Source organism: Triturus cristatus, chromosome 4_1 (assembly GCF_964204655.1).
Source record: "Triturus cristatus chromosome 4_1, aTriCri1.1, whole genome shotgun sequence".
NCBI lineage: Eukaryota > Metazoa > Chordata > Amphibia > Caudata > Salamandridae > Triturus > Triturus cristatus.
Window position 1 is genome coordinate 1,204,833,172 of NC_140585.1, and position 27,174 is coordinate 1,204,860,345.

At 43.6% G+C, this 27,174-nt stretch overlaps 1 protein-coding gene across 1 annotated transcript in view; it reads right to left on the bottom strand.

Annotated features, from left to right (window-relative positions):
- Nucleotides 1–27,174, bottom strand: part of CERS5 (ceramide synthase 5) — a 539,422-nt gene that overhangs the window by 146,697 nt on the left and 365,551 nt on the right. Inside the window, exon 8 of the mRNA XM_085654524.1 lies at nt 5,707–5,813. Coding sequence (XP_085510650.1) covers nt 5,707–5,813 — 107 coding nt within the window. The remainder of the gene's footprint in view (nt 1–5,706; nt 5,814–27,174) is intronic.

The following is a 27,174-nucleotide window of genomic DNA, read 5'->3' on the forward strand; positions in this document are numbered from 1 at the left end:
AGTAGTTCCTGAGAAAATCAAAAGTAAAATCATATACATATCTGGGCGGAGCCTAACCACACATCTCATTGTGAGATCTGATTGGCTGTCAGCACTTCATCCAAGAAGTGTTGGCAGCCATCTTGGGACCAATATACATGATAGCACCTCATTAAAAAGCATTGCAGTTAATAGAAGGTTTTAAGACCTTAGTTACATTATAAATCATTTGTTGATGGTACCATACTCATTTTAGGAATTGTAGTATGTTCTAAGGTGATTTTACCATGTGAAAAAGCCTTCTGCTGGGATATCACGAATCATGTTTGAGAGAAAACTATTTTCACATGCTTTTCCCACAGAAGTTTGGACGGTGATCTATAAGCTAAACTGAGAGCATATTTTCTGTAAATTCACATTATCTTTCTCAGTCATGTGAGAATGAAGTCTGACATTCTCAGTAAAACATGTACATCCAACAAGGGCAGAGACTGTCAGTTGATTCCTTTGTGTTCTACTACAGCTTCCCAGAGTGTTCCAAAGAACAACTAGAGCGCTAACAGTCTTACTTATGACAAAGGTATGGCACACCTGAAGCCATCTTGATTGGAATAAAGTGGTAACATTTAAAACATTTAATTTAAAAAGGAACAAAATGAGAGGGTTTATTTTGCCATAGAATGTATGATTAGTGCTGCAGAAAGAAAAATTAGGGCACATTTTGAGTGACTTCTCAAATACTCTTCTATTTCATTAAAGAATTCTGACATGCAGACTGAAACATGCACTTTAAATACCAGCAGCAGACTTCCCTGGTGAGCAGTAGCTGTACTACAGTGATCTAATGAGCAACTAGAGTGCTAACATTCTGAATTTATGGCAAATGTGTGACACATCTGAATGCCTTCTTCATTGAATCAAAGTAAAAAACTGACAGTTTGCCTACTGAGGAGACTGCAGTAAATGAGGAAATTAGGAAACTTCATAACAAGTCTCCCAAGATGGCCGCCAGAGACAAAAGAGCCCAAATGTAGCACAAATATCACCGAGATGTAGTCCAAGTATAGCCCAATGACAGAAATCCCAGAGTGTTTTTAAGAACAACTAGAGCGCTAACAGTCTTACTTATGACAAAAGTATGGCACACCTGCAGCCATCTTGATTGGAATAAAGTGGTAACATTTAAAACATTTAATTTGCAAAGGAACAAAATGAGGGGGTTCATTTTGCCATAGAAATTATGACTAGTGCTGCAGAAAGAAAACTTAGGGCACATTTTGACTTCTCAAATCCTATTCTATTTCATTAAAAAGTTCTGACATGCAGACTGAAACATGCACTTTGAATACCAGCAGCAGACTTCCCTGGTGAGCAGTAGCTTTACTACAGTGATCTAATGAGGAACTAGAGTGCTACCATTCAGAATTTATGGCAAATGTGTCACATCTGAATGCCTTCTTGATGGAACCAAAGTAAACAAGCATTGAAAATGCAATAGGTCTCGCCCTCGTTTAAGTTAAAGCAATTCTGTTTGTAATTAGGTGGCTTTTTAGCTTTGCTTTTATTAGTGTTATTCAAAATTTCATGTAAATAAGATGCATATCTGTATATGTATGCATGCATTTATATTTGTATTTATATAGATATGCAGATTATATATATGTTTATATATGTATGTATATACATATATATACACATACATATATATATAAATGCATATATGTGCATATGTGTGCGTGTAGAGAGAGGTAGAGAGGTAGAGATGTAGAGGTAGAGACGTAGATGTAGAGAGGTAGAGAGGTAGAGAGTAGTAGAGAGAGGTAGAGAGAGGTAGAGAGTAGAGGATGAGTAGTAGAGAGTAGAGAGAGAGTAGTAGAGAGAGTAGTAGAGAGTAGCAGAGAGTGAGTAAGAGAGAGTAGTAGTGAGTAGTAGAGAGTAGTAGCGAGTGAAAAGTAGAGGGTAGTAGAGAGTAGTAGAGAGTGAGTAGTAGAGGGAGTAGTAGAGAGTAGTAGAGAGTAGTAGAGAGTAGTCGAGAGTAGTAGAGAGTGAGTAGTAGAGAGTAGTAGAGAGTAGTAGAGAGTAGTAGAGTGTAGTAGAGTGTAGTAGAGAGTGAGTAGTAGAGTGAGTAGTAGAGAGAGCAGTAGAGAGAGTGAGTAGTACAGAGTGAGTAGTAGAGAGTGATTAGTAGAGAGTAGTGGAGAAGTAGAGAGTGAGTAGTAGAGAGTGAGTAGTAGAGTGAGTAGTAGAGTGAGTAGTAGAGAGCAAGTAGTAGAGAGTGTGTAGTAGAGAGAGAGTAGTAGAGGGTGAATAGTAGAGAGTGAGTAGTAGAGTGAGTAGTAGAGAGTAGTAGAGTGAGTAGTAGAGAGTAGTAGAGAGTAGTAGAGAGTAGTAGAGTAGTAGAGAGTGAGTAGTAGAGAGTGAGTAGTAGAGAGTAGTAGAAAGTGAGTAGCAGAGAGAGTAGTAGAGAGTAGTAGAGTGAGTAGTAGAGAGTGAGTAGTAGAGTGAGTAGTAGAGAGAGTAGTAGAGTGAGTAGTAGAGAGGGAGTAGTAGAGAGAGAGTAGTAGAGAGAGAGTAGTAGAGAGTAGTAGAGAGTGAGTAGTAGAGTAGTAGAGAGTGAGTGGTAGAGAGTAGTAGAGAGTGAGTAGTAGAGAGTAGTAGAAAGTGAGTAGTAGAGAGTGAGTAGTAGAAAGTAGTAGCGAGTGAGTAGTAGAGAGTGAGTAGTTTAATTTAAAAGGAACACAATGAGGAGGTTTATTTTGCCATAGAAATTCTGATTAGTGAGGAAAGAAGAAAAATGAGGGCACATTTTGAGTGACTTATCAAATCCTCTTCTATTTCATTAAAAAATTCTGACATACAGACTGAAACATGCACTTTCAATACCAGCAGCAGACTTCCCTGGTGAGCAGTAGCTTTACTACAGTGATCTAATGAGCAACTAGAGTGCTACCATTCAGAATTTATGGAAAATGTGGGACACATCTGAATGCCTTCTTGATGGAATCAAAGTAAACAAGCATTGAAAATGCAATAGGTCTCGCCCTCGTTTAAGTTAAAGCAATTCTGTTTGTAATTAGGTGGCTTTTTAGCTTTGCTTGTATTAGAGTTTTTCAAACTTTCATGTACATACAATGCATATGTATGCATATATGTATATGTTTGCATGAATTTATATTTATATAGATATGCAGATTATATTTATATGTTTTTAAATATTCACTGAAAAAACCATAGGTTTCACACACGTTATAGTTACGAATTAGCATTTAAAAAACCTTGCAAATTCACTTAAAAAACCATAGGTTTCACACATGTTATAGTTAGCTGGACATTTCACTCGTAAAAAACCAATGAAATTCCCCCGTTATAGTTAGTGCAGGCAACTATAACTCACGCGACCGCAATCCTCTGCTGATGACGTCAGATATTACATCACTGTATTTAGACACTTATTTACCCATGTCTTCTTCCATTAATCTTTAGCTATACATATATTACAAATATTTATTTTTCATAAAGACACATATGTCATCAGTGATGTAATATCTGACGTCATCAGCAGAGGATTGCGGTCGCGTGAGTTATAGTTGCCTGCACTAACTATAACGGGGGAATTTCATTGGTTTTTTACGAGTGAAATGTCCAGCTAACTATAACTATATATATATATAAAACCAACCCTGCCAAGGAAAATGATGACAGGCGTAGACTCCGTGAGGATAAAGCAAAAAGTGGGTTTATTTCACAAGGAAGGCCACAACGCGTTTCGACGGCAAGCCGCCTTTATCACTACGACGGGATTCACCTTCGACAGCCATTAAATGCAGAGTTACTTGAAAAATCGTCATGACAACGGTAAATACATAGACATAGAAGTATACACTTCACCCAGATATCTGCTCAGCATACATCTCCATTATTTCCTTTCACATTAATTTGAGTGTACATATTTATGGATATTGTTAGTATCTCTAAGAGTATAATACTGTTTAATTCATCCTCTTAAACAGAAAATACCGTGATAATACGTAGGTATAGTCCAGAGACAGGGAACGGATCACCTCAATGGATGACTGTTAGATAATAAAGATATACATTCTTAAATTGAATACATATATAAAGACCAATAGGAATCAAATTGAAAATCAATACACAGTCATCTCATACATTTTCAAGCCCCAGTGGGCTAACAGAAATCGTTCTGCGGCTGGACAATCTCTTATCTTAGTGACAATAAGGAACCGAAAAATACAAAAGCAATATTCAAACTAAATACCCTCAAATGAAAAGTGGAATAGAAAGGAGAAATGTATGCAAGACAAAAAAGAAGGAGAGAAACTCTGATCTATACATAAAATAAATTTTAGAAAAGGAGAAGGATGAAAGAAACACGTGGTAGACCTATTATAAAGATATCACATATCTGAAGAAATCTGGTATACAACTAGACCAAGTAACTCAAAAAATATTATAAAAGAAAACAGGTGAGCCTAAAGTAAAAAAGTATAGAAGCTGGGTACGGAACAGGACATGCAGATACGGACTACAGATGTACAGATAGAGCTTCATCAGCATTCATACCATTTGGAATTTTGATATATATATATATATATATATATATATATATATATATATCTGCTTACTATTCTGATTCAGGCATGTCAATCTATGAAAGATACCCCAATATTGGATAAGAAATAACTTACTTTCCGGTAACTACAGTTATCCAGTACTGGTATCTTTCATAGATTCACATGCAACCCAACCTCCTCCCCGGAGAGGCTCCTCTGCATTACAGTACTACTAGCTACACTTGTGTTGGAAAATCTGAGGGATTCAGCCTCTTTTGGGGAGGTTCTAGAGGGTGCTGGTTGCTGATTGGTCGTGTTTTGAGTTTGGTCCTTTTTTATTAAAGGAGGCTGATAAGATATTGAATACATGGTTACCTTACCTCCATGATAGCCTATGGAATTTACTACTTTGTCATATGTACCGTGGGACTCCCACTTCTACGACGGGCAATGATTCAGGCATGTGAATCTATGAAAGATACCCCAATACTGGACAAAATGGAAAACAGCAGAAGAGAAGGCTGGTGAAAGACAAAACAGATGACGTTTTAAACATTTTGCACTGTAGTCTTTAATTGGGCAATGGTAATAAGAAACCAATGGTTCCAGCATTAGGGCAGAGAATAGTCAAAGAAAGAAAATCTATAAAAGATAAATACTTGATAAGCAAGTCTACAGACCTAATATGCACATTATTTAGGAGTTCCTTCCGCAATACATGCAAGGTAAGGCAAAAGTAAATAGAATCCATCCACTCTTAAAACTGATGTTAGCCAGTCTAGGAGTTCAACATAAGACAGATATTATGGATGTCATCAGGAATTATCATGCATGGTAAAAACAAAGCAGTGAGTCTATAGACTTTAGAAACCATACTAAACAAGATCCGAGAGCCATAACATGCTGGTAGGAAATCATGCACTAATGTCTGACTCCAGTTCTCAAGCATTGGTATTGGTCATACATCCACAAACTTGAAACTTTATTCATCCTCAGGCTGGGATTGCCAGCTCAACAAAAGGGTATAATTCAAGCATGTAAATCTATCAAAGATCTAATACTGGAAAAGCACAAACCAAGTCAACAGGCTATATCATGTGTGGTGATCACAGTAAGCTGTGTGTGATCAATAGGACAAAAAACATCATGTACTTACCAAAATGGAAAGATACCCAGTCTGGAGGTGACAAACACAAACCCAAATAGGCAGAAAAGAGAATCACAAACACGTTGGTATTTTGCATAATTTGCGAGTTTTGCAGCCTGGAGAAAAACAAAACACAATTGTTACCATAAAAGGAAATGCTGCCAAAGCCAGGATAATACGCCCCCCCCCTCATATTTTTGATTAAATAATCAACAGCAGGGAGTAGCTCTTAAAAGCAAATATAGATTCCTGAACGAAGGACGATAAGAAATCACTCAAGAAGTGAACATCTACCCTTGCTACAAAGAGGCGCATGTACATGTGCAAAATCATCCAGTTATACAAAATCGGGTGTACACACACACACACACGCGCACACACTCACACGCTCACTCCTATAACAGTGTCAGATCACAATTGTGAGCACTCAAATCTGAGGACGAATGGGGAGCGAGAGAAGTCAGCAAGGAATTAAGGCATGCTTAAATTTAAAGTAGGGTGCAAAAAAGAAAGATCAAAGTCAGGTTAGAGCAGAGTGGGGTTTAAAGGCCTTGAAGGGGTAAGGTAACAGAGGAGGGGATGTAAGTAGAGCTGGCAAGTGTTTCTCATTTTCAATGCAAAACAACTGGGAAAAAAGCCACATAGAGACCCATCTCTGCAGTGCTTTTCAATAATGCTCCATTTTGGAAGCACTATACATCAAGTGCTAACCGTAGCCAGAGTGCCCACTAAATAGGGAAAGGGACTACAACAGAAAATTAGAGACATCATTAGAGCACAGCACAAATGATTACATTTGAGGAACGAAAGACTTGCATTAGTCTTATGCCTCGATTCTGAATCTACAGATAAAATTCTAATCCCTGCACAAACGCCTGTTTGCACATGGTACGAAATTCTGAGTAATATACAAATAATCGCACCGACCCGGACAGATTATTGTAGACCAAACCTAACAAAATTTATCTGGTGAAAAATGTTGTAAAAATGCAAACTAAGCAAATTTTGGTGCAATAAATACCGAATTGGCTTGCTGTCCATTGAAACTACACCTGAAATAGCTCACACGAGGTAAAAACCTACCCCTTTTCCAACATCATTTGAATCAGAGCCATTAAGAATAGAGATTATCAGGGTACCCAAATTTACAACGTTTGCATTATAGATGTGTTCATTGATACTCCGCAACCGTCCTAAAATAAAAGGTATCATGTAATTTTCCAGGCACATTATAACAAAGTCTGAAACAATGTGAGAGGGCATTATCGTTCCTTTGTATTACAACGAGCCTGCTTGAAAATCAATATCTAACTAAATGTGCTACTTACCTGCAACAGTAGTTCTCAGGAATAACATGAGGACAAGCATTTATAATGCAACGGTCTCGGCATTGTTAAAGTTAGAGCTATTGGCATTGCTCATGATATTATTTTTGTTTATGTTTTTGTTTTTAAAACATTTAACCCCTTCGATGCTCATGACGGAGCGGTTCCGTCATGAGCATCGGTTGGGCTGTGCTTATGACGGAACCGCTCCGTCATGAGCACAGCCCCTGGGGGAAGCGCTGGCGCTCCCCCCCCGGGGCATCGATCGTGCCCACACAGAGGGGGATGGCAGCGGAAGAGTTTCCGCTGCCACCCCCGAGCCCCCCCACGCTTCCCCATGACGTCAGCGTGCACAGCGCGCGCCGACGTCATCAGGAAGCGCTGGGACGCCTGGAAGCCATTTGCTTCCAGGCGTCCCAGCAAGGAGTGGTGAGTTTTGTGCTCCGGTGGGGCCGCGGGGGGGAATTTTCTTTTTTTTAAATCTGTTTTTATTAATTTTGTTGTTTTGTCAAACACCAATACAGACATTCGGTACAGTAGCATACGAGCTCCTTGAGTATAACAGCAGTGCATAGCGCACTTAAATGACACATAATTAGGTCGTAGCTTGATGAACTCCGCCCAGCTGCATTGAACCCCTAATGAGGCAGAAATCTCAAATATTGATATATGCAGTCCTGCCTTCCCCCGCGTGGGCTCATCAGGATATCCCGGTGAGTCCCGCAGCCGAATCCGCAGCTACTGTCCAGAAACAATAAGAAAACAAACAGAAAGAACCTCAACCACCTCAAAAGTAGACCAGCTCCAGTGTGCCTATCGCTACCCTGCCCCCCGTGTAGTCCCCCTCTCCCCCGATTGCATTAAGTGACGAAACTGCAGCACACCATCACGCGTTCGGGTGCATTGTCCCCTCTCGCCCAGTGCGGGTGCGTGTTGTGTGTGGAACCCTACGGGGTCACTCCGGCAGATCTTCCGCTGCCCGGCTTGACGTCGCCTCCCCCCCCCCCCCCCTGCTCACCCCTCCCATCCCCCACCTCAGCATGTCTGAGCGCCTGAAGCATCTCCTCCCATTGCGCGGCTATGGGCGTCTTCCTCAACCCTAGTGTCTCCTCCCGCCTCATAGCAGTCCCCTCCGCTCCGGCCCATGCAGGGAGTGAGCGACCCCACGCCCGCGGGTGTGGCGGGTCCCTGTGCCTTCCACCGCCTGGTAGGGGGGATTTTCTTTGTGATTGAGGCATCGGGGAGAGGAAAGAGTATTTCCTCTCCCCTGATGTCTCAATACAGTGCATTTCTGCAGAACGATCGCGAACAGCGTCGCGATCGTGCTGCAGGAATGCCACCACTAGGCACCAGGGATGCTTTTAGGTTGAATAGGAAGCGACCCCTTGGGCAAGGGTCACTTCCTGGGCCCCAAATACAATGTAAAGACTTTTCTGCCCCCTCTGGGGGCAGATCGGTTTCGTTTTTTTTGCCGCATCTGTTCCCAGGGGGGGGCAGAAAAGCCCACTAGACACCATGGATGTGTTTGTTGTTATAGGAAGCGACCCCTTGGGCAAGGGTCGCTTCCTGGGCCCCCATTACTGTGAAAAGACTTTTCTGCCCCCTCTGGGGGCAGATCGGTTTCATTTTATTGCCGTATCCGCTCCCACGGGGGGCAGAAAAGCCCACTAGACACCAGGGATGTGTGAGTTTGTTGTAGGAAGCTGTGGAAATGTGGATTTTCCTGATCAGTTATGTCCCCTATCTTGGACCCCAACGGTTCTATATGCATGTTACAAGTACATGTATGTTCCCTCCGGTTCCAGTTTCTAAGACGCAAACATATGTGTGTCTACCGCCGACATGTTCTCTGTCAGATCCGCCATCAATGGGCTGGATATTCGATTCCTAAACATGAAAGGCCACCGACTTTATATGGCTAAGTTACTCCATTTTTACAGTTCAGGCAAGTAGGCCCGATTCTGTCCTCAAAGCCTTTCCCTGCTCTCTGTCTTTGACAGCTTCAGCTTGAGCTCGCATCTGTATCCATGAACTTTGTCCTACTCCCTGTGCAGCTAACGGTGCCTGCCTCGGCCAGTTTTCGCCTGCCTGCCAAGAAGTTGTATTTCACCTTCGAATTATCTATTTTGCTCTTCAGCCGATGCATTCCTTGTCTAGTGATTTAGGTAAACATTTCCCTTAGCTCACAAGCAAAGGACTCAGCCTTTCCGTCCTCCTACAAGTGATTCATAGCCCTGTTGCCATGGAAAGTTTTCTGCCCCTCGCATCTCATATAGACACTTAGACGCTTGTACACGCACACACAGTTAGTATAGAATAGATTCTGTCCGAGAGTCCTTCCTTGTGGATAACATAGTTCTCCAAACATAGGATGGTAGATATGATTGGGGATTAGGTTGACTTGACCCCCCAGACTTCTCGTCTCCACATGTAGAGCTAAATGTCAAGTCCCCTTCACCCCTAGTTGCACGTCTATCACACGTCATGCTGCTGCGCGCGCATCTATGCCAAGTATTATCTTATAGATCCACCTATGTCTGATAATCCTAACCAATCATGTTTCTTTTATTCCTTATTACGCCTAGTTTCGATTACGTACCCATTTTGTCACTTTTCTTATCAAATGTTACGCCTTCTACATTCGTTTCATTGTAATGCACTTATTATAAAAATACATGTCTGTCAATAAAGTATTGTACTTCACTTCCTGAACCCTCGTGGTGACGGAACCTGAAGGCCGCGACTCGAGTCGGCCATTTTGAATGGAATAAAGCCCATTTAGAAAACCTCTTATACCACGGATTCTGCCTCTTGTTATTTTGAGCTATTTACTTTATTTTAAGATTCCGTATGAAATTCAGTCCGGTATTTTTATTTACCACATAATGGCGCCCGAACAGGGACACTTTCTCATCTCACGCGCCGGCGGTGCGTTGCAGGCCCGGTCTCCTGCCACAGCTGGACGGACCATAAACGCGTACCAGCAGGATTTCCTGTAAGCTCCCTCCGGTCAAGCGGGGGCGACTGAGGCTGCGATCAACCCAGACGAGGCGGTGAGAAGTGCGAAGTATCCCGACCAGAGCCTAGCTGAGAGAGCAAGATCCGAGGTATACTGAGGCCCACCAGGTTTTCCGAAATTCCGATGTCCAGAGGGTCCGCTGTCCGCAGTTATCGAGTCCTGTCCATTCTCTGAGGCCTTCCGTTTCAAGGAGCTACTCGGTGAGTACCATCACCGGGGAGGCGTGTTTACGCGCACATAGGTTGTGCCGGTCAAGACGGATTTGGGTACACAAATCCGGTCTGCACTGTTTAGCAGTGTATATGTACTGTTTAGCAGTATATCAAGTATTCCGAAGTATTCAGTTATTGTCAAGAAATCAGCATGGTGATTAGTTAGGCAGACTGTCATCATTGTCGATCATTGTTATAATGTTTAATGTTTAATGTTTAAAGTATTCAGAAATGTCTTGCATATTGTGGTATGAATGACTGTTCATTGTTCACTGTTCATTTATTGTGTTTTTCGTATTAAGAAAATTCAAGAGTAAGTATCAGATCAGTTGTAAATATGCCGCTCTTCTCGAAGTTAAGACAGATTACTACCAGAAAAGGGGTGCTTGAAGAAGCAGTTCCTATTCCTCCTAGGGACACTCCAGGGCATTTTATGTACCATAAACATGGCTTAGATGCCATATTGTTTCTTGATCTATGGGTAGATTATACCAAGGGATTGCCGGAAAGTCAAAGGTGGCCCGTAGCGGGAACCTGGGATGCAGAATGCATCATGAAAGTGGAGGAAGAGTTATGGAAAAGAAAGGTCAGACAGTCACAGAAAGACGCTGTTGAGTTATGGCGTAAAGAATCTCATAGACGAACAGAAAAAGCACGTAGACAAGAAGAGAGGAGTAGAGAAAGTTCAAATAAAGTTGAAGAAAATCTATTAATTAAGGAAGGTATCCGAGTGAAATCAGAACAAGTAAATAGACAAAGAAATGCTCTTACGAATGGTATGTATCCCCTTCTAGCCGAAGGACTACCTAAGGCTGCTCCAGAGATGCCAAAAGACTTGCCACCCCCATTATTTCCAATTAAGGTACATCCAAAAGGGCATCCCAGAACCGCAGAAGATGTTTTTCTTTCCTCATATCTAGATGACGCAGCTCCCGAGTATGCTAACCCCACACCACATAGACCGTCTGGCGGAGGGGTTCAACGTCAGGATCAGGTATCTGTCCCCGTGCAACAGCAAGTCCCGACACGAGCTCCGGCAAGCACATCTGTTTCCGCATCTGTCTCCGCAGTCGACTCTACAGGGGTATCGACACCCATAGTTGCTGTGTCACGTTCAACGAACCCATTCACACCCGACGCCCCAGATGGGGCCACGGGAGGGGCTAGCAATACCTTCACACCACCTAGAATAAATAAACTTGTCTTTCAAGAGTCAGCACATTCACGTACACCTAAATTCGTAAGTGAACGTACGCTTAAGGAACTCCTTGTTAATTGTAGATATGACCCGGTGGTTGGTAAAGAGGACGAAATGGTCCTGGCATCATTACGTATCAGGCGAGCCGCCGAGTATTTAGCGAGGTTACCAGGAATGACTACGCATCTAGATAACATATATCATTTTGTTCAAACGGGACGAGATCCAGGATGTATTAACAGAGCTATGGAATTCCAGAAAGTAGAAATACAAGGGGAACTGTTACGTTTCCTCATAAACTGTGTAATCAGAAATCAAGATCGTCCGGGGGTAGACCCGAATGCAATGCTTATTCTTACAAGATGGAGTCAGAATATATCAGAAGGGAGACACGATAAGCAAAATTGTATAATAGCCATGTGCCGAAAAATCCGTAAAGAAATAGAGCGTATTCATGAAGAAAGATTGGGAACAGACGAGTATGAGCAAGATGAAGTGTCCGAATCAGGGAATTCCGCAAGACAGTCAGAGACCATAGCCTATGTAGGCAGAGGAAGATCCTGTGATAATGCTAGATGTTTTTCTGATCCCATACACTCTGTATGTCCAAATAATAACAGAACGTATCCGACGCCTGTAATAAATCTGAAATCTCCTGAACATTCGTTTCAAGCCGCAGATAAGATACTACGAGAACGAAGGGGTTACCACCTCCTCGATTCCATGGATGAGCAAGAATTAGCCAGATCAGCTGTTCACTGGATTGACAGTCCTGAAAAATACGGTGATGAGACCGTAGCACACACGTTTTTTAATCTCAGTACAGATGAACAACGTTTAGCTGGAATCTATATGATTCAGCAACTCCTCATATTATATAAGAGCCAACATGCTGACCCTGGTCCTTTACCTGATATATTAACGGAACTACTCACAAACAGATGGAGAGGTTCTAGTAACAAGCTAATTAAGGAGATATTAGTGTCACGTAAACAGTATGTCCTTTTTGTAAATCCAGATTCTCTCTCCCTGCCCCGCAGAGAAAGAGCACCGTACTATATGGATAGACAAAATCCTTTACGAGAAGTGCACCCAATAAAAGGCGAAGACAATGAGTTCCACCGTGTATTTGTTTACACACCCATATCAAAAATGGAATTATTAGAAATGAAGAAAGTAGTACCTAGTCACGACAAGGACCCAGCGGGTTTCCACCGAGAAATTAAAGACATGTTACTGATGGGAGAGTACACCTTTCCTGATATTATGACGATATTAAAGGTGCTTTTGCCTGCTGGCATATATGAAAAACTGAAAGAAAAGGAGTGGGAAGTAGGAGACCAAAAGATAGACTGGACAGCATTAGCAGAGGAAGAAAGGGGCCGAACTGCAGGTTCAGGGCTCGGGGATAAAGTTAAACTGTTACCAGGTTTACTAGTACAGGTACTGCCACGTTTATTAACTACAAAAAAGGAAGATTGGGGTGCAATCACAGCCTGCAAACAAAAGCAAGATGAAGACACAAGCGATTATTATGCTCGATTTGAAAAATGTTTTGGTATAAATAGTGGTATAAAAGCAAGTAGTGACTCATATCCACATCTATTTGTGACAAAATTAGTGGAAAATGCATTGCCTCCAGTGAAGAATAGAATATTGAAATTCGAGAGTACCTGGCAAAGTAACACTCCGTCGCAAATGCTACAAATGTTACAGTATCATCACAATAGAATTAGGGATGAACAAGAACATGAGCATAGACGCATGAAGGATACAAAAATGAAAATGCTAGTTTCTCAGACAGTACCAGCAGATGGTCACAAAAAGGGCGTGACACATTCTGGTGATTCTGCAGTTCCTGTAAAAGGAACCTGCAATTACTGTAAACAACTAGGCCATTATGTACATGATTGTCCAGTCCTGAAACGTAATATAGCTACAGGTATTGCAAAAGAGAGACCACGATTAGTTAGACAAGATCAGAATGAACAAGGAGCTATGCAGCATGGACAGTCCATGCCAGTTCAGCAACAGTCCATGCCAGCCTCACAGCAACCCATACAGTTTGTGCCAGCTGCACCACCGTTGCCTGCTACTGCCACACAAACCACAACACGACAAATGTATCAGACCGCACAGTATGAATACCCTGAGTATCAGCGTTACGCATGAACCAGCCTAGAGAGGGAAGTTGACTTACCACTCATCGAGATTCCTGTAGATCAAGAAGGACCTTATGTACATAGTGAATTATTAGGTCAAAATAGAAAATTCTTACTCGATACAGGGGCAAGTCGAACAACAATAAAACGTAGTGAAGTTCCAGGGGCACCCCTCTCAGGCTCTCAAAATGTTTCCCTTGGTTTTTCGGGAAAACCTATTGTTAATGAAGTATCACAGCCTCTACCACTTACGATAGGACCTTTGACACGAACTACAGATTTATTGCTTACTAAATCATGCCCAGAAAATCTGTTAGGAATTAAGACTCTGAAAGCACTAGGAGCCATAATATGTTGTTCTCCGGAAGGAGTAAGGTTGTTTTTGCGTGATTTTAAAGGTCACTATGTGTCTAGAGACATGGATCCCCGACTACAGACTTTACCAGTACATCTATGGGCACAAGGCCCTACGGATGTTGGCTGCATGAACATTACACCCTATCGAGTTACATTGAAAGCAGGAGTGGTACTACCACGAATGCGACAATACAAGTTACCGCATGATGCTGTAGTGGCTTTGCTGAAAATCATTGACGAGCTGATTGCCCAGGGAGTAGTTGTAGAAACAGACTCTAATATATGTAATTCACCGATAATTCCGATTCTTAAACGAACTGATCCTACTGCCCCACCAGTATACCGATTGGTTATTGATTTGCGTGAACTAAACAAGTGTATTGTACCACAATTCCCTGTGGTCCCTGATATATCATCATTATTGACAGCAATTGATTCCGAAGCAACATTCTTTACTGTAATTGATCTCAAGAATGCCTTTTTCAGCGTCCCAATAGATCCGGAAAGCCAATACTTGTTCGGATTCAGTTTAAATGGGCGCAGCTTTAAATTCTCACGCGCTCCCCAAGGATTCACAGAAAGCCCCAGCATCTACAGCCAAGCATTGAAACGAGAACTTGACAGTATCCACATGCCAGTCAATACTGCACTGCTTCAATATGTCGATGATCTGCTGATCACCGCGAGAAGCGAGTCAGAATGTGAAAAAGCTTCTCTGACAGTTTTACATTTCCTAGCCGACAAGGGGCACAAGGTGTCCCCTTCTAAGCTGCAATTCTGTGTTCAGCGAGTTATTTATCTTGGTCACTCGCTGTCCAAGGAGGGAAGGCAGCTTACACCAGATCGCATCCAGTTAATTGCTAACATGTCAATACCCCAGACACAAAAGGAGGTGCGAGCTTTCATAGGCCTCACTTCATATTGTAGGCAGTGGATCCCTCAGTACGCATTTCTAGCAAAACCACTCATTCAGTTAACCACACAGGAGGCAGCCACATCGACTGTTCTCCCTTGGACTCAAGAACATACACAAGCTTTTGAAAGTTTAAAGAAAGCTTTATGTCAAGCACCTGTTTTAGCAACACCATGTTATAGCAAACATTTTACACTCTTTGTTACAGAACGCGAAGGTACTGCCTTGTCAGTACTCACTCAGGATCAAGCAGGATCACGCAAGCCATGTGCTTATTTTTCCAGTACATTAGATCCCGTAGCTCAGGCTTTGCCTGCATGCCTGAAATCAGTGGCAGCGACAGCCTTAGCTATCAGACAAAGCGATGCCATAGTATTAGGACACCCATTGACAGTACAAGTACCACATGCGGTAGAGGTTCTTGTGAACCGAACACAAACACAACACTTGACCATAGCAAGACTCACCGGTTATGAACTGACATTGTTTCAACCACACATAGAGATCCGACGGTGTAATACATTGAATCCTGCTACACTATTACCTGTAATTGGAACAGACCCACTAGCTCATGATTGTGTTGAAATCATTGAAATAAAGACGAAACCTAGACAAGACTTGACAGACGTTCCATTGCTAGATCCAGACCTGACGTTGTATGTAGACGGGTCGTGCATGAGAGCAAGTACAGGAGACTTAGTGGCCGCGTATGCAGTCACAACAGACACTGAAGTTATTGAGACAAATTGTATAGATACTTTGTCAGCCCAAGCAGCAGAACTTATTGCTCTAACACAAGCCTGTATTCAAGCCACAAATAAGAAAGTTAATGTATACACTGACTCACGTTATGCATTCGGAGTTGTACACGACTTCGGCGTGCTGTGGCGAGAGAGAGGTTATTTAACCTCCCATGGTGCCCACATTCAGCACGGACCCCTCATTCATGCTTTGTTAGACGCAATACATCTACCCACTGCTATATCGATTATGAAATGTAAAGCACACACGAAGGTTACTGATACCATTTCTCAAGGCAATGATTTAGCTGACAGAACAGCTAAACAGACTGCTCAGAATCGCACATTAGACATGACAAAGCCAATAGTTCAGACACCAACACAGTGTATGACAATTAAGGATCCCGCACTTGACGTAATTGACATACAGACACATGCCACAGCAGAAGAAATAAAGAAGTGGACTGAACTAGGAGGGATCCAGACAGATCAAGGGTGGATGACGAAGGAGAAATCTGTATGGTTTCTCCCTGATTCCATGGTTCAAGCCATTATAGCTACAGTTCACAGTCCAGCACATTTAGGAGAGAAGGCTATGCTAGACAGCATTCAGCACATTTGGTTCAACAAACATTTACGAGCAGCAGCTAAACAAAAGGTTCGTACCTGTATGATATGTTGTCAGTTTAATCCAGGAAAGAGTGTTCCCGTAGAGCAGGGTGGATTTCAGCCTCCTGACCATCCTTTTGAAGTCCTCCAGATGGATTATATTCAGATGGAACGTTGTCGAGGATTCAAATATGTCCTCGTAGTTGTCTGCGCTCTCTCCCGTTGGACAGAGGCGTATCCCGTATCAGATTACACTGCCCCGACTACTGCCAAGCAGCTAGTTCGAGAATTCTTCCCACGGTACGGTTTACCACGTGTTGTATATTCAGATAACGGCCAGCCTTTCTCATCCGAATTAATGAAACATGTCTCACTTTTATTGGGATATCAGTGGAAATTCCACTGTGTCCGACACCCCGAGGCAGCAGGTCTCGTGGAACGACATAATCAACTTTTAAAAATCAGATTGTCTAAAATATGTCAGGAAAAAGGTGTGGACTGGATAGTAGCCTTACCAGTTGCGCTATTCTACATGAGAATGGTAGCACACTCTCGAACAGGGCTATCCCCGTATGAAGTGATCTTTGGTAGACCACCGAATATGTGGGGGACGCCTATACCCCGTAAAATAACTGATGTTGACTGTAATATGCTGACAGATTACCTGGCTTCCTTGATGTCTGCACTACAATCTTGTCGTTCACAGGTAGTCGCAGCTTTTCCCGACAACACCGAGGTGAAACCTCATGATGTAATTCCCGGTGATTATGTTCTCATCAGAAATTTTGATCGGAAAACCCAACTGGAGCCAAGGTGGAGGCTTCCTAAGTTGGTCCTGCTGACGACCAGAACAGCTGTGAAGATCGAAGGAAGAAAAGGATGGGTGCATTCCAGCCATATAAAGAAATTTCATGGACTTCCTCCTGACACAAACAGTACTCCCCGTGTGTCTTCCCCCATTGACTCAAAGCTACCTTTGGCTGAGGCCAGTAGCACCGAACTCTATAAACAGAAACTCAGGTCCAGATCCAAGCTGTCGGACGATTTGATTGTTTAAGTCCTCTCCAAGGTGAAGCGGTTGAATCTGTCCCGACATGTATCCCTTAGGTCTGAATCATGTAGAGTCCAGAATCATAATGAAACGACATGCTTATTGTAAATTACTGCGTAACCACTGTATTGTGACTTTATTAATTTTGTTTTCCTTGAGTTTTTTAATAGTTACTGCAAGTATATTGTTGCATATGTATTATCCTGTTTCTAAACGTACTTTCAATATAACTGGTGAACATTCTTTTAGTGACCTACCGCCACATGAGTTGTCCTATAGACTTGCGCTGCGCAATAACACATTCATTAGTATGTTACATCATTCCCATCAGACTAGTAATGCCACCAATTGTTGGGTGTGTGGCCGACTCCCTCCCTATCAGAATAACAAAGGAGTTCTGCCTTTCTTTCCACATCCGTTCACACACAATGGCTCCTGTGGAGCATGGTTTAGTTTATTAAATTCCATAGACCCAGACACAGCAGTTTATCAACAACATTGGATATGGGGAAATCTGAATCTAGTTTTATTCAAAGTCTGTCACCCTAATAAGGAGGGTCACCCCAGTAGAACAGGAACTGATTTAGAGAATGAAGTGTATAAATTAGGTAATTTTACGCCTAATCTTATGATTTTAAATGTCAAATCCGAAGTTGAACTAATTCTGCCCACTATGTCAGTATTTCCAGTTAAAGGTGAATTATGTGTAAGAAAAGTTGGTTCCATACATATGGGCCATAGCCAATGCATTACTACAATAGAATATAGTGATCAAGGTAAATCTTCATTTAGAGCTTCTCGCCATTCTTACTTCATATGTGGCCAGACGGCATATATGCGTCTGCCTCTAGATTGGGATGGTACCTGTTACATAGCATTCCTTTTGCCACCTGTTTTCCTAGCTCCCCCTGATTATTATCGAAATGTTCATTTAGTACATAAAAGAGAGCGTAGAGATCTCCCAGTTGTCGATTATACTGAGACGGCATGGGACAAGTATGTAGATTTCAATAAAGGTATCTTTCCCTATATAGGTACAATATCAAATAGTAAGCTGATACGTAGACTAACCAAGACTCTTGAAGCTGTAGTAAACGAGACTATAGCCGCCCTAGGCAATCTGACAGAGGAACAATCAGTGATGAGAATTGTTGTTCTCCAGAATCGTCTTGTCCTTGACGTCATCCTGGCCGATAGGGGCGGAGCTTGCAGGGTCATCGGATCCAGCTGCTGCATATTCATACCAGAAAATTCGCCATCTGTATATAAAGCTATAACACGACTTCATAAGATTGTAAGCCAGATACACGAGAATCCAGGCACTTGGACGTGGTCCGGGTGGTTTTGGAATGTGATATCAGCCTGGGGATGGAGAGTTCTATCCTTCCTAGGTATTGGCCTTCTTATGCTCTTCAGTTGTTGTTTATGTCTGCAATGTGGACCAGCGATTTGTGGTCTGTGTGCCACATCATGCATCCCATATCAAAGTTCTCGTTCAAAATACCGGAAGAAGAAGGAAGAAGAAATGATGCTCCATGAGCAAATCGATGGAATGATGAAGATTGATATCTCTTGAAGGGCAAGAAGGGGACAAGGAGGGAATGTGGAAATGTGGATTTTCCTGATCAGTTATGTCCCCTATCTTGGACCCCAACGGTTCTATATGCATGTTACAAGTACATGTATGTTCCCTCCGGTTCCAGTTTCTAAGACGCAAACATATGTGTGTCTACCGCCGACATGTTCTCTGTCAGATCCGCCATCAATGGGCTGGATATTCGATTCCTAAACATGAAAGGCCACCGACTTTATATGGCTAAGTTACTCCATTTTTACAGTTCAGGCAAGTAGGCCCGATTCTGTCCTCAAAGCCTTTCCCTGCTCTCTGTCTTTGACAGCTTCAGCTTGAGCTCGCATCTGTATCCATGAACTTTGTCCTACTCCCTGTGCAGCTAACGGTGCCTGCCTCGGCCAGTTTTCGCCTGCCTGCCAAGAAGTTGTATTTCACCTTCGAATTATCTATTTTGCTCTTCAGCCGATGCATTCCTTGTCTAGTGATTTAGGTAAACATTTCCCTTAGCTCACAAGCAAAGGACTCAGCCTTTCCGTCCTCCTACAAGTGATTCATAGCCCTGTTGCCATGGAAAGTTTTCTGCCCCTCGCATCTCATATAGACACTTAGACGCTTGTACACGCACACACAGTTAGTATAGAATAGATTCTGTCCGAGAGTCCTTCCTTGTGGATAACATAGTTCTCCAAACATAGGATGGTAGATATGATTGGGGATTAGGTTGACTTGACCCCCCAGACTTCTCGTCTCCACATGTAGAGCTAAATGTCAAGTCCCCTTCACCCCTAGTTGCACGTCTATCACACGTCATGCTGCTGCGCGCGCATCTATGCCAAGTATTATCTTATAGATCCACCTATGTCTGATAATCCTAACCAATCATGTTTCTTTTATTCCTTATTACGCCTAGTTTCGATTACGTACCCATTTTGTCACTTTTCTTATCAAATGTTACGCCTTCTACATTCGTTTCATTGTAATGCACTTATTATAAAAATACATGTCTGTCAATAAAGTATTGTACTTCACTTCCTGAACCCTCGTGGTGACGGAACCTGAAGGCCGCGACTCGAGTCGGCCATTTTGAATGGAATAAAGCCCATTTAGAAAACCTCTTATACCACGGATTCTGCCTCTTGTTATTTTGAGCTATTTACTTTATTTTAAGATTCCGTATGAAATTCAGTCCGGTATTTTTATTTACCACAAAGCGACCCCTTGGGCAAGGGTCGCTTCCTGGGCCCCCATAACTGTGAAAAGACTTTTCTGCCCCCTCTGGGGGCAGATCGGTTTCATTTTGTTGCCGTATCCGCTCCCGGGGGGGGGGGGGGGGGCAGAAAAGCCCACTAGACACCAGGGATGTGTTTTTTTGAGCAAAGGAAGCGGCCCCTTGGGCAAGGGTTGCTTCCTGGGGGCCCAAATATTTTTCAAGACTTTTCTGCCCCCCCTAGGGGCAGATCGCTCTTTTGTGTAGCCGTTTCTGGTCCCGGGGGGGGGGCAGAAAAGCCCACTAGACACCAGGGAATTAGTGTAAATAAAAATGGAAGTGACCCCTTGGGCAAGGGTCGCTTCCAGGGTGCAATTTTTATAATGTGTATTTGGCCCACCCGCCCTGGGACAGAGTAGCCTTTTTTTACCTGCTGTTTTCTGCCCCACCTGGCACACAACCCGATTGACCATTTGGGTAGTAACATAGCATGTTATGTTTATTGTTATATTTTTTGTGAATTGCAATTGTAATGTTTTTTTTTTACTTTTTTGTTCTAGGTGAAGGCTTTTGCTCTTTTCAGTTTGCCGTTTTGTTACTGGTGGTTCTGCTGTTTGTGTAGTTTGGTAAGAGACTTTTTTTTGTACAATGTAAATGTGTTTGATTTCTCTGCATGAATTTTTTTGCAAATGGTGTAATAATAGCAGTATGTTTGGTTTTTGAGTGTCAAAAACTTTTTGCATTGGTGCTCGATGTGTATTTTGTTGTCTTGTGAGTAATTTGTTTTTTTTTCTTCTTTCTAGTTGGATATCGTTGGTGTTTTGCTGTGTCACTGCAGAGTTGGTTTCTGGTGAGTGCAGCTGTCTCTTGTAATTTAATTGTATAGTTTTTGAGTACATTGATCTTTGTGATAAAGGTACACATTTCTTTACTTACTTGGTTTGCACATTGTTGGTGACTTGTTTGTGCAGTCTTCTATCTTAGTAAGTATTATGGCTAACCGCAGGATTACTGCTCAGCAGGTTGTTGGTTTGCTGTTTGAGTCTTCCTCTGACCATGGTTCAGAGACTGACTCTGCATCTGAGGGAGAGGAGGCAGGGGACGATTCTGGCAGTGAGTTTTCTCTCCGTATGGAGTCATCGGATGATGAAGATACTCTTAGTGCGGATGAAGTGCCTGTGTAAGAGGAGGAGACTGATGTGCCGATAGTGCGGCAAGAGGCATCTGGGCTGCAGCCTGGGGCTGCAAGGCTTCCCGTTGGTGTAGTGCGGCAAGAGGCTTCTGGGCTGCAGCCTGCGGCTGCAAGGCTTCCCGTTGGTGTAGTGCGGCAAGAGGCATCTGGGCTGCAGGCTGGGGCTGCAAGACTTCCCTTTGAAAGTGATGACCTCTGGGTTGCCCCTGGCATGGTGCAGCCGGCATTGCCAGAGTTTACTGGTGTTCCAGGGTCTAGAGTGAATACTGAAAACTTTTTGCCAGTACATTTTTTTCAGTTGTTTATGGACGATGTGTTTTTGGCAGAGATTGTTGAGCAGACTAATTTGTATGCCGAACAGTTTTTGAGGGACAACAGTGCCAGTCTTAAGCCACACTCTAGAGCTACCCGGTGGACTCCCACAAATCTTGAAGAGATGAAGAAGTTCTTGGGTTTAACTTTGTTGATGGGCTTGCTAAGGAAGCCATCAATGTCTTCATATTGGTCTAGCAGTCCCTTGATGGCAACGTCTATTTTTCCGGCAGTCATGAGTCGTGACAGGTATTTGCTTCTGCTTTCTGCTTCGGATGATGCATTTTGTTGATAATGGTTTAGCGTTGCCACGAGATCACCCTGAGTGTGACCGTCTTTTTAAGATTAGGCCTGTCCTTGATCACTTTGTTGATCGATTTTCTGAGATTTATGCCCCTGGGAAAGAAATTGCAGTGGATGAGTCTTTGGTGTTGTTCAAGGGCCGCTTGGTTTTTAGGCAATACATTCCTAGTAAGAGGGCACGCTATGGAATAAAGCTGTATATGCTGTGTGACAGTAGGACTGGATATGTCTCTAATTTCAGGGTGTACACCCGTAAGGAATCTAGGATTAACCTCCCTGGTTGTACGTCCACTTTTGGAGTGACTGAGAAAATTGTTTGGGAACTTGGTAGAGGATTTTTTAACAAAGGCCACCATTTATATGTAGATAACTTCTACACTGGTGTGCGGTTGTTCAGGGAATTGGCCAAAGTGGACACTGTTGCTTGTGGCACAATCCGCTCTAACCGTAAAGGTTTCCCGAAAGAACTTGTTTGTCAAAAGCTTGTGCGGGGACAGTGCAGTGCGTTGCGTTGCTAGGAGCTTCTTGCTGTGAAGTTTTCAGACAGGAGAGATGTCTACATGCTGACTACCATCCATGATGAAAGCACTGCACCTGTGACTGTTTGGGGTCAGGTCGCTGAAGCGCGCAAACCTGTGTGCATTTTAGACTATAATAGGCACATGGGTGGTGTTGACAGAGTAGATCAGAGGTTGGAACCTTACACTGCTCTTCGTAAGGCTTACATTTGGTACAAGAAGTTGGCTATCCATCTTTTCCACTTGGCAATGTTTAATGCTTTTGTTGTGTTCCAGGATTCTTGCCCTGAGTCAAAGATGACTTTTGCTAAGTTTCAGGAGTCTGTAATAGGCAGCCTTGTTGTAGTGGAACAGGCAAGTGTTCCTAGAGTTGGAGTGGTGGAGGATGTTGCTAGATTGAAAGATCGCCACTTTCCAGATCACATTCCTCCCACACCCTCAAAAGATTTTCCCAGTAGGAGATGTAGAGTCTGTTGGCGAAGAGGTACGCGGAAGGAGAGTCGTATGAACTGCCCCGACTGTCCTTCTCAACCTGCACTGTGTGTCCCATTCTTGTTTTAGAGCGTACCACACGCGAAAGAATTTTTGGGAGCATTCATTTGTGGTAAAGTGAACTGCCTGGTCTGTATTCTTTGGATAATTTGATTCTGTTTCAAGGTTGGTGTTAGTGCAATGTATTTAGTTGCTGATTTTGTGTTTGAAGATTTGTATCTATTTGCGATTTGTTTGTGTTTTTATTTTTTTCTAAAAAAATCCTAAATGCGATGGCGGTGTGTGTAGGCTTGCGCTTGGCTGTTGGTGTGTGTGGACGGGCACTTGGTTGGTGGTGTGCGTGGAATGGTGCTTGGCTGGCGGTGTGAGTGGACTGGCGGTGTGCATGGACTGGCGGTGTGCGTGGACTGGTGCGTGGATGGTGGTGTGCGTGGACTGGAGCTTGGCTGGTGGTGTGCGTGGAATGGTGCTTGGCTGGCGGTGTGCGTGGACTGGTACTTGGCTGGCGGTGTGCGTGGAGTGGTGGTGTGTGCGGACTGGTGCTTGGCTGGTGGTGTCCGTGGACTGGAGCTTGGCTGGCGGTGTGCGTGGATTGGCGATTGGCTGGCGCTGTGCCTGGACTGGCGCTTGGCTAGCGGTGTGCGTGGACTGGCGTTTGGCTAGCGGTGTGCGTGGACTGGTGTTTGGCTAGCGGTGTGCGTGGACTGGCGCTCTGCTAGCGGTGTGTGTGGACTGGCGCTCGGCTGGCTGTGTGCGAGTAGTGACTTTCTGCTGGTCACTACACACACTGCTAGCTGAGTGCCACTCCACGCAATCCATCAGCCTGTGTAGTTGCTGTGTCTGGATTGTGGGCGTGTGAAAGTGACGGGCCCTTGAATGGCGCTGTGTGCGGGTGTGAGTCTTGTTATGTGATGGGCCCGCGGCTGGCGGTGTGAATGGTTTTGTATGTCTCACACGTATGAAAGGTGTATGAATGGCCTGTAAAGAGGTTGGTGCCTTGTCGTGGCTTTACAGCTCACGAGCTGTGAGTCAATGGTTCAGTTTCTCGCCCTTTCAATTATTACCAGTGCCTTTCATTTTTGTGAAATCACTTGCTAATATAATTGTATCTACTGAACCATCACTCACCCTCGTGCCAAATCCAACCAGTATGTGTGTGTGCTTGCGGATTAGATGGCTGTGCAGTAATATTTGTCTTTCTGAAGCAGGGTGTACCTTGTCCCTTTTTGGTGAATTTTGTAATGTGTTGCTTTTGTGCCTGGTGGTGCGAATGGTCTTATTTGTATCACGTATGAAAGGTGTGTGAATGGCCTGTAAAGTGGTTGGTGCCTTGTCGTGGCTTTACAGCTCACGATCTGTGAGTCAATGGTTCAGTTTCTGGCCCTTTCAATTATTACCAGTGCATTTCATTTTTGTGAAATCACTTGCTAATACAATTGTATCTACTGAACCATCACTCACCCTCGTGCCAAATCCAACCAGTATGTGTGTGTGCTTGCGGATTAGATCGCTGTGCTGTAATATTTGTCTTTCTGAAGCAGGGTGTACCTTGTCCCTTTTTGGTGAATTTTGTAATGTGTTGCTTTTGTGCCTGGTGGTGCGAATGGTCTTGTTTGTATCACGTATGAAAGGTGTGTGAATGGCCTGTAAAGTGGTTGGTGCCTTGACGTGGCTTTACAGCTCACGAGCTGCGAGTCATTGGTTTGTTTTTTTGTGAATTTAATTATTGACAGTGCATTTCATTTTTGTGAAATCTCTGGTTAATAAAATGTAATACACTAAACCATGACTCGCCCTCGTGCCAAATCCAACCAGTATGTGTGTGTGTTTGAGGAATAGATGGTTGTGCAGGAATCTTTGTCTTTAGTTTCTCTGCCAAGGTACACTTTCCATGTAAGAATAACCCACCAACTGTAGATATTGTCAAAAACCCATGGGAGTTCATGGTGATGTCTCGTGAATTCAAAAAGTTTTTTTATCCCCAATGTCCTGCAAACCTTAAAATGTCTGCCACATTTTCTTTGCAATATTATTCCAAAGTTCTCACGCTGTAGGAACAATAGTTAATCTGGTTTTGCAAGGGGGGTCACTTTGGTTTTTGGCCCGGTGCTCAGCGGCCATCTAGGGAAACCTACCAAACCCACACATTTCTGAAAACTAGACACCCGGCGGCTTCCAGGGAGGTATGGCTTCGTGGATCCCCCAACGTTTCCTTACCCAGAATCCCCTGAAAACCTCAATTTTAGCTGAAAAAATCACTTTTTTCACACATTTTGGTGTGGGAAATTTGTGGCATCACCTGGCTCACACAAATTTACCACCACCCAGCGTTCCCCCAGGTCTCCCGGTAAAAATGGTGCCTCACTTGTGTGAGAGGCCCAAGTACCCGCGGCAGGCAAGGGCCCAAAACGTAGTGAGGCGACATCAACAATGCCTATCCCAAATGTCGCATCACTACGTTTTGGGCCTTTGCCTGCCGCAGGTACTTGGGCCTCCCACACAAGTGAGGCACCATTTTTACCGGGAGACCTGGGGGAACGCTGGGTGGTGGTAAATTTGTGTGAGCCCAGTGATGCCACAACTTTCCCACACCAAAATGTGTGAAAAAAGTGATTTTTTTCAGCTAAAATTGAGGTTTGCAGGGGATTCTGGGTAAGGAAACGTTGGGGGATCCACGCAAGCCATACCTCCCTGGAAGCCGCCGGGTGTCTAGTTTTCAGAAATGTGTGGGTTTGGTAGGTTTCCCTAGATGGCCACCGAGCACCGGGTCAAAAACCAAAGTGACCCCCCTTGCAAAACCAGGTGGTTTCGCGATAGGCCATTTTGATGTCGCCTCACTACGTTTTGGGCCCTAGCCTGCCACGGGTACTTGGGCCTCCCACACAAGTGAGGCACCATTTTTACCGGGAGACCTGGGGGAACGCTGGGTGGTGGTAAATTTGTGTGAGCCCGGTGGTGCCACAACTTTCCCACACAAAAATGTGTGAAAAAAGTGATTTTTTCAGCTAAAATTGAGGTTTGCAGGGGATTCTGGGTAAGGAAACGTTGGGGGATCCACGCAAGCCATACCTCCCTGGAAGCCGCCGGGTGTCTAGTTTTCAGAAATGCGTGGGTTTGGTAGGTTTCCCTAGGTGCCGGCAGAGCCTGGGTTAAAAAACTACAGCTAGTCACTTTGCCAAAAAAGGGTCATTTTTCACTGCAAAATTGAGGTGTGACCACGTTGTGTTTTGCACCGTTTCCTGTTGCGGGCACTAGGCCGACCCGCACAAGTGAGGTACCATTTTTCTCGTAGGACTTTGGGGAACGCGGGGTGGGTGGAAATTTGTGGATCCACGCAGATTCCAGAACTTTCCATCACAGAAATGTGGGGAAAATGTGTTTTTTTTGTCAATTTTTTACATTTGCAAGGGATTCTGGGTAACAGACCATGCTGGGAGGCAGTCAAGTCACCCCATCCTGGATTCCCCTGGGTGTCTAGTTTTCCAAAATGTATAGGTTTGCTGGGTTTCCCTAGGTGCCGGCAGGGCTAGGGTTCAAAAACTACAGCTAGTCACTTTGCCAAAAAAGGGTCATTTTTCACTGCAAAATTGAGTTGTGACCACATTGCGTTTTGCGCCGTTTCCTGTCACGGGCACCGGGCTGACCCGCACAAGTGAGGTATCATTTTTCTCGTAGGACTTTGGGGAACGTGGGGTGGGTGGAAATTTGTGGATCCACGCCGATTCCAGAACTTTCCATCACAGAAATATGGGGAAAATGTGTTTTGTCAATTTTTTACGTTTGCAAGGGATTCTGGGTAACAGACCATGGTGGGAGGCAGTCAAGTCACCCCATCCTGGATTCCCCTGGGTGTCTAGTTTCCAAAAATGTATAGGTTTGCTAGGTTTCCCTAGGTGCCGGCAGGGCTAGGGTTCAAAAACTACAGCTAGACTCTTCGCAAAAAAAGTGTAAATTTTCAGTGTGAAAATGTGGTGTGTTCACCTTAGGTTTTGAGCCACTTCCTGTCGTGGGCGCTATGCCTACCCACACAAGTGAGGTACCATTTTTATCGGGAGACTTAGGGTAGTTCAGATTTGTAAAGCAACTGTTATTACCTATTGATTTTTGATGCATTTCTCGCTTCCAAATGAAAGACATTGTGTAAAAAAAAAAGTCATTTTGAAAAATGACCAATAATTGTCATGCAAGTATGAGTATTCCCAATTTCGAAAATGTGCAAATATGCACTGTTTCTAAACTCTGTAATTTGTTCCCATTTCAGAAATACATAGGTGTCTTTCATACCGATTTTTCC